The 14,478-nt window shown below is 35.8% G+C and overlaps 1 protein-coding gene across 1 annotated transcript in view; it reads left to right on the top strand.

Annotated features, from left to right (window-relative positions):
• Positions 1 to 14,478, top strand: part of Got2 (glutamate oxaloacetate transaminase 2) — an 84,252-nt gene that overhangs the window by 22,786 nt on the left and 46,988 nt on the right. The window contains 1 exon segment of the mRNA XM_090383994.1: positions 11,547 to 11,675. Within this exon segment, the coding sequence (XP_090240120.1) occupies positions 11,547 to 11,675 (129 nt within the window).

The following is a 14,478-nucleotide window of genomic DNA, read 5'->3' as shown; positions in this document are numbered from 1 at the left end:
CAAATTAATTTTCTATAACTACTGAAAGATGGAACACAAGTTCTACAAAGTATAGTTTATCAGCATGTTAATCTAAATTTTTTAAATAAATTTCTCTGAGTGCACATAAAAAATATCCTTATTTAAAGAAACCTTTGTTATCCTCTAATATAAAACTAAGAAAGGAGTAAACTGGGATTTGAAAAAGAAAGCATTTAGCATTAGCATTAGTAGAGGCATATGATGCAAGAAAGCAAGCTTATGAAGCATCAGCCAAAAAAAAAAAAAAAAACACTTCCATGTCACCCCTCCATTCGTTCAAAATACCTGTCCAGCTGAGCCTTAAATTTATTTAGGCTATCAACTTCCACAACAAGGGATGGAAGTCTGTTCCACCAACCAACTACCCGCTGGGTAAAGGCAAATTTCTGCACATCTATCCTACATCTGTCTTTCCTCAGTCTGAATTTATGCCCTCACAGGTGATTATTCTGAGCAAGAGGAAGAATCCCATCGGCATTGAGCATGCTCAAACCATTCAGGGCTTTATACACTTCTATCAGATCACCTTGCCGATGCCTAGTCTCCAGACACCGTAATTTGCAAAACTTAAGCCTTTCTTCATAAGAGCAACCCTTTGTCCCATTCACTAATCTTGTTGCCCTTCTCTGTACTCGTTCCAGCAGCTCTACATCCTTCTTGAAATGAGGCCTCCAGACCTGTATACAGTACTCAAGGTGTGGCCTGACCATTGCCTTATACAAGGGAATAATCACCTCCTTATCCCTGCTAGAAAAATTCCTGTATATCATTGACAAGGTACCGTGAGCTACTCTTGCAACCCATCTGCGCTGCTCAGAGAACTTCATATCTGCCTGAACAATTAACCCCAGGTCCTTTTCATTCTCTACCACTGTCAGTGTAGTACCACAGAGTTGTACGTTGCTCTGGGGTTGCTGTTTCCCATATGTGGTACTTTACATTTGTCAATGTTAAACTTCATTTGCCATCTCTCAGCCCATCTGCTCAACCTTTTCAGATCCTGTTGCAGCAGCATAGTGTCAGTAGTGTCGTTAACAACCCTACCAACCTTTGTATCATCTGAAAACTTGGACATTAAGCTTGATATACCATAATCAATATCATTTATAAATACAGAAAACAATAATGGACCCAACACTGAACCCTGAGGGACTCCACTAATAACATTAGTCCATGATGAGCAGTGTCCATTGATTACCAATCTCTGTCTTCTCCCCCTCAACCACCCCTTTATCCACAGCAGCAATTTGCCTCCAATGCCACACTGCTCCAATTTGTGCAGCAGTCTTCCATGTGCAACAATATCAAAAGCCTTTCTAAGATCCAAGTATATAATATCAAAGTTATTCCCTGCATCCAGTTCTTTTGTGACTGCATCATTGTATCCAATCAAATTGGTCAGGCAAGACTTCCCCTTAACAAAACCATGCTGTGTCTGAGCTATAACTGAATTCTTGTCAAGATGATCCTGCAGTGCTTCTTTAACCAGTGCCTCCATTAATTTTCCTGGAACAGAAGTTAAACTCACAGGTCTATAATTACTTGTGTCAGCCTTTGATCCTCCTTTGTGAATTGGGGTCACATTTGCACATCTCCAGTCTATGGGTACCTCCCCTGAGTCCAAGGAAGCTCTCATAATTATGGCTAAGGGTTTGCTTACTTCCTTTGCTGCCTCCTTTAATATAATTTGATAGACCATCCACCATCCACCCCAGGTGCCTTTCTTGTGTTTATCTTCAACAATTTCTCCTCCACTTTACTCTCAGTTATTACAAGATTATCTAGCTTACTGCCAGAGTTGAATACACCTCTGGCATTCCCCTCGCTGAATAACTCCTCATGTGTGAATGTCAAAGCAAATTACTTATTTAGTTTGTTAGCTACCTGAGCAGGATCATTAAGAGTTGAACCATCGATATCAAGTGGACCATTCTGATTCATTCCCTTCCTTCTAGAGTTTACATAAGTAAAGAACTCTTTACTGTTTTTCTTTGCATCCTTTGCCTAAGATTTCTCGTAATCTGCCTTCGCCTGCCTAACCTCCTTTGTAACTTGGTTAGAGATCAACTTGTATCTATCATAGGCTTCTGTGTCACGTATTAATTTGTATGTATCCCATGCATTTTTCTTCTCTGCCATATGCCTCATTAGTTCATCTGACATCCACTTAGGCCTAAACCTTGAACAATATTTCTTAGTTGGTATGTAAAGCCTAGTAGCTTCCAAGATAAGTTCTTTGAATGCTTCCCATTTTGAATGGGAAGCATTCAAATCAGAAGCATCATCAGTTGGTCCCACTGTATAGAATTTAAATACTGTCTCAGACCATCGTAGTCGCTTTTACGAAAGCAAAATCCCTTCCCTTTACCCCTGATGGTAGTTACCTCTTTGAGTAAATCCCACTTCAGCACACTGTGATCACTGCCACTTGTAGTTCCTTTATATGCAGATTCTTAATGCATGAAGAATCACTACTGATAATCAGATCAAGAGTATTACTCCCTCTAGTTGCCTCCCGAACATGCTGATGTGGAAAACAATCATCGAATAAATCTACAAAAGCCTTGCTAGTGTGTGTGAGACCCATCCACAAATTCCAGTCAATATCTGGGAAATTAAAATCCCCCATTATAAGACTCTCTGATTTACTGGTCCACTCTATTTCCCTGTACAGTTTCTTATTATACTCATCAGAGTCATTAGGCCTTTAGAACACTGCTACTCTCAATTTTGATCTCCCAATGCTTATGTCACACCAAACTGACTTGACACTGCACTGTCCAGCGATGTCGACTGGCTTCACTTCCTTGGATTTTATGTATTTCTTAAATAATAGCATAACCCCCTCCTCCCTTCGTATCCTTTCTGTAGACATTGTACTCCCCAAATTCCAGTTCTGCATTCCTTATATCTGTGTGACACCACATCTCAGATATCCCAACAATATCTGCCTTTGATGTTTTGAGCAATACCTCAAATTCATCAAATTTATTTACCAAACTCTTAGCATTGGTGTACACGCAAGTATACATGCACCTGTTCCTATTCTTAGCTACCCTAACACAACCCATATGTTTACTTGTACTGCAATAACTCCCAGCAGTCTCTGAAATATCCTGCATCTTGTTTTCCAGGCTGCTGCTCATTCCAATAGAAGTAGTGCAAGAATCACTTTCACCTCTGCCAGTGGCTACTGTTAATCTATTAGTCCTTGTATCCCCCCCCCCAAGATAGCAGTTTTCCAACCCACCTAACACTGCCGCGATAGCAGCAGCAAACATTCTTGCACCCTTTCTATTTAAGTGTATCCCGTCCCTGTAGAAGCAGTCTCTCCTGTTAACAAGTACAGACCAGGCTGAAAAAAATTCTACCCCTTGAGCCTTGCACAATCTTTCCATGGCCAAATTAATCGGCAAGGCTCTTATCATATACTCCCTCCTATCGTGTCTGGGCAGAATTGCAGACACTTTCAAATTCAACCCTAATTCACGGCTTTTTTTCAACGGTGACCTGTACTTGTTAAGTAATTCTGCTGGTCTCCTACTCTTAATATCATTAGTGCCAACGTGTACAACTATATCACCTTTTGTGCCCTTAAAATATGATATCCGCTGTACAACATTATCAACCTTTGCCCCTGGCAGACATACTCTGGTCCTGTTCCACCTATCCTTTTTACAAAGCACGTTTCCCTGACAATAGTCACCAACAACTACTAGTTCCTGTGGGACCAGCACATTCTGCCTTGGGGGTTGCCGCTGTGTTGCGTGATGATCAAGTGCAAGCTCTGGCGTTGATGTGGGCAGCTGAGAGCTTGATGGGCCACTCAATTTAGATCCTTCGAGGGCATCCACCCTGTCCTTCAAGCTCTTGTATAGGCCCATAACAACGCTGAGTTGTCGCCTGATTTCGTTACACTCCTTGCATCGCGCACACACAAAGACATCCCCCATGGCAATATCATGTCCCATACCTGATTGCTCCACAAACATCATGCAAGCAGTGCATTTTAAAAGGCTGTGATTCAGTGGGCAACTGCCCCCCCCCCTCAGTTCTCCCCTGAGCCACAGCACTCCCATTTACTAGGATACTCTGAATGAGTAATGTCCATCCTCAATAGCGGAGATCCTTGAGACTGAAAGATGGAAGGAGTGGGACAAAATTTATATTTTATCCTGTAAGTTCTCATCTACAGAAATAATTGGCAGTTTATGCATTGATTGTTTATGCATGGATGATAATGTTACTATGTACTGATCTGATAATTAACATAAAGTATATCTGAAGGATACATTTCTCCAAGCCATTGAATTTCCATGAAATGCCATAACTCATTTCAAATAGATTTCTATTTGAAATGAGTTATACATCCTGTTGTTTTCATTTTAGAAGGTTGTTCATTATTTTTAAAATTTTCAAAATTTTTAATATTGCATTGCTAAATTTTTCAGTTTTAAATTATATGTACATTATAGGATTTTTGGATTAATTTTATTTTTGTAGCATTGTAACATTGTTTTCATGAATTACTTTGAAACAGCTTTCCAGCTGTACACCATCCCTTTTGCCTGCTGTGGGTAAATAACTAGTTGTTTTGACTTATGTCTTGACTTACTTTATAAAATAACACAGTATATTGGAAATGGAGGTGCATATTATTAACTTGTGTTTAATATTAACTCATATTATTAACAAATATCAACTTTTTGATATTCTTGTATGCCTGTATTAATATATTGCATTCAGTTAAATAACGTGCACATAGTTGATGTAGACATATTTGAACAGTGAATATGGGTGTGAGTTACCTTAGATATTTGAGAGCATTTTGGGAATATTGATTGGGATCCATTTGTGTTGTGTTAACTTTTCCAGCTGTTATGCTTAGAAAAGAGTACATTTAGAGATTAAGTAATATAATGTCACAAAAATACCATAGCCTCAAAACTAATAAGCTGACATGATAGATCTGATTTCTTCTTGCTTACAGTAAAATCTGGTAAAGAAATATTTGTTGAGTTTCGATATTATATTAAAAAGGTTTTGTTAGTTTGATATGTGTATTGTCAAACTCCTAGAAGGAATAAAGAAATCAGTTGTGCCTTGGCATTCCTGGAAGTAAATTTATGATCATACAATCAAAAAAGAAGAAAGAAACTTTGATTTAGTCAAGCCTCTTCTTTTCTATTTGGAGTGGCACAAACAAAATGGAGGATACAAAATATTTTAATTTAATGATCTTTTCAGGGATGATAATGTTACTATGTACTGATCTGATAACATAAAGTATATCCAAAGAATACATTTCTCCAAGCCATTGAATTCCCATGAAATGCCATATTTTTTGAGTGATATTTCTGCTGTTTTATTTTTTTTGCTACTTGTTTGATTGATTGATGAAATGATAATAGCTTTCTAGTTTATCTTAATAAATATTTGCTGTATTTATTAAAATAGCAGAGCTTTCATCATAGGGAAAAAAAAAAAAAAAAAAAAACGGAGAAAAAAATTTAGAGTAATTGCTTGAGTTGCTTTTAACTAGTTTGAATTTTTTATATTTATTGAAGCATTTTAATTTCAGCATTGTTTCTGAGATAAAAACACTGAGGTAACGTTGTCAAGTATAGGGGGCGTTATTTATGCAAAAATATTTTCAGTGGAATCCCTATGCATCCAGTAATGTACTGGCCTGATATTTCTTGGCATGTCAGTCAAAGTGTGGATGACACCCAGAGAATTAGACTCAAATTCCAAAAAAAGCTAAGAGGCAGAATAAAAAGAGAGAAAAATCATAGCACTCTTGTGCTGCCCAATCTAAAACATCTGCTGCTGATTTTAAGAAAATACACTTGCATCATTTGTAAGGATACTACTCAGTACTGTTATTGCCCTTACCAGTATTGTACAGTAGACTTTCAGAATAACGGCGCTTTCGGGGATTCAAGGTGCTGTTACAGGCACTCCTCAACTTACGTACTTAATCAGTTTTTTTTTTCATGTGCGCAAGTCTGTTTTGTTCGCAGGTCCAACTTCGGTATTGTAGGCACATAATACATGTGCAATGCACCGAGATTATAACCCCCAACAAACTTCATCATGTACAGCATTTTATGATTTGTAACCGAGTTAAATGAGGCTGAAAAAACATGCAATGAATAATAATGTATAGTACAGTATTTATTTAAAACTAATTTAATCTAAATACAATATGTAATTTAATTTAATCTACGATCAAATCACTTTACAATGGACTCTCCAAAATAAAATAGCATTCACTATACGATATGTAGTAAGCACCGGTCATTGTGATCATGTTTGCGAACTGAATTTTAATTGTATTAAACGGCTATTCTAATAAGTGAAAATAGGAGAAATATTATCCACAGGCTATAAAAGTAAAGATATAAAGTACAAATTTACACTTTACTTTCTCCAATTAACAAAATTAAATGATGCGTGAAAATCGGAAGAATATTTCCCACAGGTTAGCAAAATAAAAATAAATTTACGCTTATGTTCATAGCTTAATTAACAGTGTAACTAATTGATATTGCTGTTCACTGACATTTTTTTTTTATTGTAAAATTAAAAACAGTAAAAAAATAAGCAATCAATAACAAAGAACAGCACGCACAAATTGCAACTAACATGATACGTGCAAGTGAGAACTTTACGAAGCTAAAAAAATGGGAATGAAGAGGAATTCTGAAGGTTTAGGAATTCTGATGATTTATTTATTTTTGATTTTATGTTTTTTATATGATTGAAGATTTCAGTGAAGGGGAAGCACATTTCACCATAATAAAGTAAAATTCCACAGAATTCCAGCTATCGGTATCATCGCAAATGCAATAAGATAGAGTTTACTACTAGTTTATAGGCACAATATGGCCAGAGTAGCTCTTACACCAAAAAAACCCAACAACAACAACTACTACCCATTTATAATTATATTGCACTAACAGAAAAGCCCAATAAACTGCTTATTGTTTTTTGGTAATGACCTCCAACAATTTGCTTTAGATAAATATCACGAAAGTGTTCAAAATTGATTTTGATAACCGAACATAGCAATAGTTTTGTGCTTTGTACATAACTGCAAGTTGTACGTAAGTCATTTGTACATGAGTAGAGTGCCTGTATTTCGATTTTTCCATTATCTAGAAAGTTTTATTTTTAATATATTTAATGCAGAAATAATGAAGCTAAATAAGAAATAGAGAGATTTAGAATGCAATTTTATTAACTGCACATAAAAAACATATACATATTGAAGATCCAATGTTATATTCTGCCATTAATTCCTATTAATTCCTACATACGCCCATTACTTATTTGTTTAATTTAAAATAAATGTAAAAGAGTGGTATAATCTGCGATGTCGGTACAGAAATAACTTTCGAAATGGTAAACTTAAACAAATACAGTAATCATGTGACTTGCTGTTTTCTTTTTTTGGCACTGCAAGACATCTCTGCTGTTTGTAAACATCCAATTGCCTTTATTTCAACAGTCTACTTTATTTATAAATATCTGAAATTTTCCATAACTGCTGTCAGTGTTTCTTTAGTGATACTCTCCACAGCAGCTGTGATTTCAATGACTGCACTTCACAAACCAACTAACTGAAACCTGATTTAAAATTTTTTAACAGTCAGTGATGAGGATAAAAATTTCATTGAAATTATAATATAAAAGCTTAATCAGTTGTTGCTTTTATGAAGAAGTCTCCACATAGAAATATATTTCTGCTTGCCTTCTCTTTAAAAAATGATGAATAATCCATTATTTAAAAGGACTACTGAAATCTAAGCATAAGCTTCACTTGTCTCAAGACTTGCTGCCACACTTTTAAAGTTCTGGGTGTAAATTATATTGTCTAATCATATTGTATGACTGTTTTGAAAAAAATTTGTTTCTCTTGTTATTCCAAGCTGTATAAAAATTCAGTATCAGATTTCACTAGGCTTTTTTTTTTTTTTTTTTAGGATTCAAAAAAAAAAATTTGTTGTTTTGTAGGAATATGTAAAATATTTAAATATATATATATATATTTTCTAACTGTGTTTATATGGTGAAATGAATAATTAAAATTTTTCCTGCACCTTGATTTATTTATTTTTATAAGTTGTCTGCTAGATTATATATGACAGTAAATATTAAAATTTCATAATTTAGTAAACCTCCTGAACACTTCCTAGTTCATATCACAAAAAGATATGTGGTCTCAGTTCTAATCTCAACGATGTCCATTTCCACTTACAGCCTGCCAAACCCCCATGTACTTTTTCTGACAGAATCCTCAGTTATTGGTTCAGTCAACCACTGCTCATCTCAGTTGCCCAAATTATTCGCTGTATGAATCCTTTTGTATCAAGGGTGATACTTGTGCATATGTCCATTCTGATATTCCCTGTCAAAGACTTGGTAATTTGGAATCTCCTCTTTTCGATCTTCTCTGGCTTAAAATCTCTCTACCTCATTCTGTCAAATTCATCTGTTGTCTCTACTGTTCTCCCAACTCTTTGACTTCCTCTCTTTGCAACTTGACTTTCTCCAGTCCAACTTTCCTAACAGTGAGGTAATTTTCCATGGTGATTTTAATGTTCAAGACTCCAGCTGGCTTACCTTCTCTAGTCACACAGACCCAGCTGGTGAGACGCTGAGAATTTTGTAATTACTAATGATCTCGCACAGATTGTTCATTTACCTACCAGAATACCGGACAATCCTAACCATACAGCCAACATGCTTGATCTTTTTCTCATAAACAATGTCCTTCTAAGTACATGGTCGAAGTGAGTGGTTCTTTAGGCACCTCAGATCACAACTTGGTGATTGTCTCTTCTCCAATAGAGCCTTTATATCATGGCTATTCCCAACCTCGTGTTGATTGGCATTACAAGAAAGCAAAATGGGATGACCTGCAGGATTTCTTTTCTTATTTTCCTTCGTTGGATTACTGTTTCAAAACTTCTGATGTCAACGTTTGCTCAGATCATGTCAGTGAAATTATTCTTGTAGGAATGGAATCCTTTATTCCACACTCCACATTAAAATCTTGTCCTTTATCTAAACCTTGGTTTTCCAATAAATGTGCTAAGGCTGTTCGAGGGAAGAATGTTGCATATTGTAATTAGCTTGCTTCCAATTCTTCAGCTTCATTTTCTTCCTACACCAAAGCTCTCAACAATTGTAAAGCAGTTATTAATCAATCCAAACTAGATTTTGAACAGGCTAAGAGTAGAAAACTTGCTTCTTGCCCTAATGGTAGCCGTGCATTCTGGTCTCTTGCCAAAGCTATTGGCTGCAACTTTTGCCCATCTCTGCTCCCACCTCTGTCAAAACCAGATGGTTCTATTGTCACTTCTGCCAAGGATAAAGCTAACCTGCTAGCATCCCATTTTTCTTCCAATGCATGTATCAATGATCTTGATAAAACACCTCCCAACATGCTTCATTGAATGCCTCGTGGTTTTCTGCCAAAAGGATTTTAACGAATCTTGATGCTCAGAAAGCTTCAGGTCCTGATGGTATTTTTCCACTTGTTCTCAAAACCTGTGCTCCTGAACTTACTCCTGTTCTTCGCCACCTTTTTCACTTCTTATTCCAAAGGTGTTTTTCCTTCTGCTTGGAAATTTGCTCATATCCAGCCAGTTCCTAAAAAGGGTGACAAATCCCTTCCATCCAATTATCGTCCCACTGCAATTACTTCTACTCTTTCTAAAGTAATGGAGAAATAAATTAACCACCAACTCTTGAACTACCTAGAAACCTTCCGTCTGATCAACGATCGCCAGTATGGATTCCGTCGGTGTCGATCCACTGGTGATATTCTGGATTATGTTACCCATTTATGGACTAATTCAATGGAAAAGTTCGGTGAAACACAAGCAGTTGATCTTGATATCTCAAAGGCCTTCGATCGTGTTTGGCATAAAGGTCTTCTAAACAAGCTTCCATCTTATGGTTTGCCAACTGTTTTTTGTAATTGGTTATCCAGTTTTCTCTCTGACCCCTCACTGAGGGTGAGGTTAGTTGGCTCTCGTCTTCTAACTTCTGCACTAATGCTGGTGCCCCCAAGGTTCAGTTCTTTCCCCCACTCTTTTCCTCTTGTATGTTAATGACCTTCTTCTATTGATTGGAAGTCCTATCCATAGTTTTGCTGATGATAGCACATTGCATTCCACTTTCCAGTTTGAGAAATCTTGACCTGCTCAATGAGCTTCAACTTCTCAAATATCTGCTACCAATTCCTTAAATGCTGATCTCCAAGTAATTCTGCAGTGGGTCAAAGACAATTTAGTTGATTTCAATCCTTTAAAACTGAGTCCTGTCTTATATCTCGCAAAAAGGATTTTTCTGCTCCTATGCTTCTCTTTGGTGATGCTCAGATTTCTAGGCAAGATGATATATCTCTTTTGGGGATTACTCTGACTTTTAATCTCTCTTTTGCACAAACACATTACAAATACTGCTTCCTCTGCATCCAAAAAAAACTTGGTTTTCTCTTTCGCTCTCGGCATTACTTTTCTTCCAAACAGCTGTTCACTCTGTACAAATTCTTATTGTAAAATGATCTCCCTTTAAGTGTGTTACGTCATTTATGCAGAAATCGTAAGGCATTAATTCTTCCTATGGCTTGGATAAAGAGGGCTGTTTTGAAGGTAATTTCAATAATATTCTAGTTTTACCAAAAGGAAATCTTTCACAGAGTCACAAATATCTAATAAGTCATAAATTTCTCTTCTATTTATTTCTGGATTTTAATTAGGAAATGATTGATCCCTTCTCTCGTATAGAATAGTAATTCCCAACTTATATGTGGTATGGCATGTTTTGCCACACTGATCCTGTGTATTATTGTTATTATTTTAATGAAGAACTTTATTTTTTCAAGTAGTTTCAGTTAAGCATTCATTGATAATAGTTACAGAAATAGTAATGTGTAGGCTGGAAGGAGAAAAATAAATTGACTGGAATGGATAATAACCATTAGGATGTTGACAAAATCCTTTATAGTGAAAATTTTTATAAGTTAATTTTCATACAATGAATTTGTAAGTAGATTTCATTTAATGCAATATGGTCTGCCAGTTGCATCATTACAAACATACATGGTGTATTAATAAACAAGATTATATCCTGAAACTAAAGTTAAGTTTAATTTGATATTTTGAAACCAATTGAAACTTCAGTAGAAATCTCCCTAAAATAAGTAAATTTTAAATATAATTGCATTTTGATATGTAAACATAAATATTTAATGTTATCTGATCAGTAGTCTCATGGGATGGTTTTTGAATTCCAGTCCCCCCCCCTTTTTTTTTCTCTCTCTCTCTCTCACTCTGAAATCACCCTGTCCATCCTGTAGCAACTAAAAGTACCATTCAAAAAATATTTTTGTTCCACTTTTTCTAGTAAAAATTCAAGAAATCTCCTTTAAAAGGATAAAAATTAAGCACTCTAACTGATTAATACATTATAGTTTACACTTCAGTATTGATATTGTTTTATTCCATTAGGCTGAAGAACGACTTATGAGCCAGAATCTGGATAAGGAATATGCTGGAATTGCTGGTTTGCCTGAATTTTGTAATGCAGCTGCTTGCCTTGCCTTTGGTGAAGACAGTGCTGTGATTAAGGAGGATCTAGTAAGGCTGTTTTTATATTGCATTTTCCTTGCTTAGATTTAAATTTCTATCAGTTTATTTTATCAGTGATTCGTTGATCACAAGACACAACTGACATGGTCTTTCTTTAATCATGTGAATTTATGTTAAAATTTACCTGACTGTACCAATTTGATTCTACAATTTTCAATTTTGTCTTTTTCTGTTTGATTTTTTTTGTTTTTGTTAATCAGGAAGTTGTTGTTCTCATTATTTCCCAATACACACACACACAGCAGACTCTCGATTTACTGGGATCGGATTAACCGGGACACTTCAAGATTCCAAATTTAAAAAAAAAAAAAAAAAACAACCAGAAATCATAAAATTCAAGTAATAAATAGAATAGGTATAAACAGATGTTTTGCAAGTCATAAATAAGCAACAAGCGGCATTATAAATCGTCATTGGGATATTAGTGTACCTATTATCTTGCAACCCCGCTGTCTTCACACTAGAGTTAAAAAAAAAAAAAAAAGAGAGAACAAATGTCAAAAAGACATTTTGTTTCGTTATTTATGTCAGGGATGTCAATTTTTTTTTTTTTTTTTTGTGTAGAAATCGCGAAAATGATGGGTAAACGCAAAAGAGTTGCGCTTTCAGTTAAACAAAAATTTGAAATTATTCAAAAGTTTTTGAAAACGGTGCATCCATTAAATCTCTAATGAACCATTATAATGTTGGTGACCACACCATTCGCAACATTGTAAAAAATATAGGAAAGCTATAGACTTAAAATCGACATTGCAAAAAATAAAGGGAAGCATCGTATTGGACACGTGAGTAGTGCGTGGTAGTTTTTTTATCTATTGCCATATTTTTTTTACTTAGGTTGCTGAACATTTTTTGATACAGTAAGTCCCGACTTACACAACTGTGGATTTACGTAAATTTTTTTTCACTCAAATTTTTTTTTTTTTTTAAGGATTGTAAATTTAAAACAAAAAATAAATAAAATAAGCAATCAATAACGATGATCACTGCACGCACAAATTGCACAAGTGAGATACGGAGTAACAAGCAAAAAAAAAATAGAAGAGAAGATTCTTACAACTTACTTTATTTATTTTATTTTTTTTTTATATGTGACTGAACATTTCAGTGAAGGGGCAACACATTTCACCATAATAACATAAAAACACACAAAATTCCAGCTATCGGTATTATCGCAAATACGATAAGATCGAGTTTACTACCCCGTTTATAATTAGATGCACGAACAGGAAAGTCCTATAACATGGAAAGTGCAAATTGTTTTATTGTTTTATGGTAGTGACCTCCAGAAATGTGCTTTAGCAAAATGTGATTTCTCACGGGTGACAGTGCTAGTAGTAAATCTACCAACAAAAGGAAAGCGATTGATTTAGATCAGAAAATTAAACTAATAAGGATGTACAAATTTAGCATTAGCATTAGTAGAGGCATATGATGCAAGAAAGCAAGCTTATTCAGCATCAGCCAAAAAAAAAAAAAAAACCCACTCCCATTTCACCCCTCCGTTCGTTCGAAATACCTGTCCAGTTGAGCTTTAAATTTGTTTAGGCTATCAACTTCAACAACAAGTGATGGAAGTCGGTTCCACCAACCAACCACCCGCTGGCCAAAGGCAAATTTCCGCACATCAATCCGACATCCGTCCTTCCTCAATTTGAATTTATGCCCTCTGAGGTGATTATTCTGAGAAAGATGAAGAATCCCATTGGCATTGAGCATGCTCAAACCATTCAAAGCCTTATACACCTCTATCAGATCACCTCGCCGGTGCCTAGTCTCCAGACTCTGTAATTTGCAAAACTTAAGCCTTTCTTCGTAAGAGCAACCCTTTGTTCCATTTACTAATCTTGTTGCCCTTCTCTGTACCCGTTCCAGCAGCTCTACATCCTTCTTGAAATGAGGCCTCCAGACCTGTATACAGTACTCAAGATGTGGCCTTACCATTGCCTTATACAAGGGAATAATCACCTCCTTATCCCTGCTAGAAAAATTCCTGTATATCATTGACAAGACACCATGAGCTACCCTTGCAGCTCGTCTGCACTGCTCAGAGAACTTCATATCTGCCTGCACAATTACCCCCAGGTCCTTTTCATTCTCCACCACTGTCAGTGTAGTACCGCAGAGTTGATACGTTGCTCTGGGGTTACTGTTTCCCATATGTAGTACTTTACATTTGTCAATGTTAAACTTCATTTGCCACCTCTCAGCCCATCTGTTTTTTGTATGAAATTTGTATGAAAATGGCCAAACATTAACAAGTAATGCGCGGAATTCAGATTTGTCAATAATAATATAGTAGCAATACGTTACTAGTCATTCCCGAGTTACATAAAATTCGACGAAGTAAGAAATCCTGGAACGTATCTCTTATGTATGTCGGGAACGTCTGTATTTTTGGATTAACCGGGAAATCGATTATCCGGGATTTGTTTTTTACCATCCATCCCGGAAAATCAAGTCTACTGTGTGTGTATATATATATATGTGTGTGTGTGTGTAAATAGAAAAATAAACAAACAGTTAATGTCCCTGGTTCTGGGGCATTGGTTTATGGCCTCAGAACCAGGGGCCATAAATTCTAATTATGAGAAAAAAATCCAGCTTACCTTTGAATACCCTCAACTGTCACCCTCAACTATACATGGAAGTAACTTATTCCAATAATTTTCAACCTGCTAACTAAAAAAAAAAAAAAAAAAAAAAAAAATTCCTATAATCCAATTTAGACCTCTTTTCTCATAATTTGAATTTATGGCCCCTGGTTCTGGAATAATTTATAAAAGTGAAA

The sequence above is a fragment of the Mastigoproctus giganteus genome, chromosome 10 (genome assembly GCF_048544385.1).
Source record: "Mastigoproctus giganteus isolate SK-2022 chromosome 10, ASM4854438v1, whole genome shotgun sequence".
Classification (NCBI taxonomy): domain Eukaryota; kingdom Metazoa; phylum Arthropoda; class Arachnida; order Uropygi; family Thelyphonidae; genus Mastigoproctus; species Mastigoproctus giganteus.
Note: the sequence above shows the minus strand (reverse complement) of the source record. Positions and strands in the feature narration are given on the sequence as shown.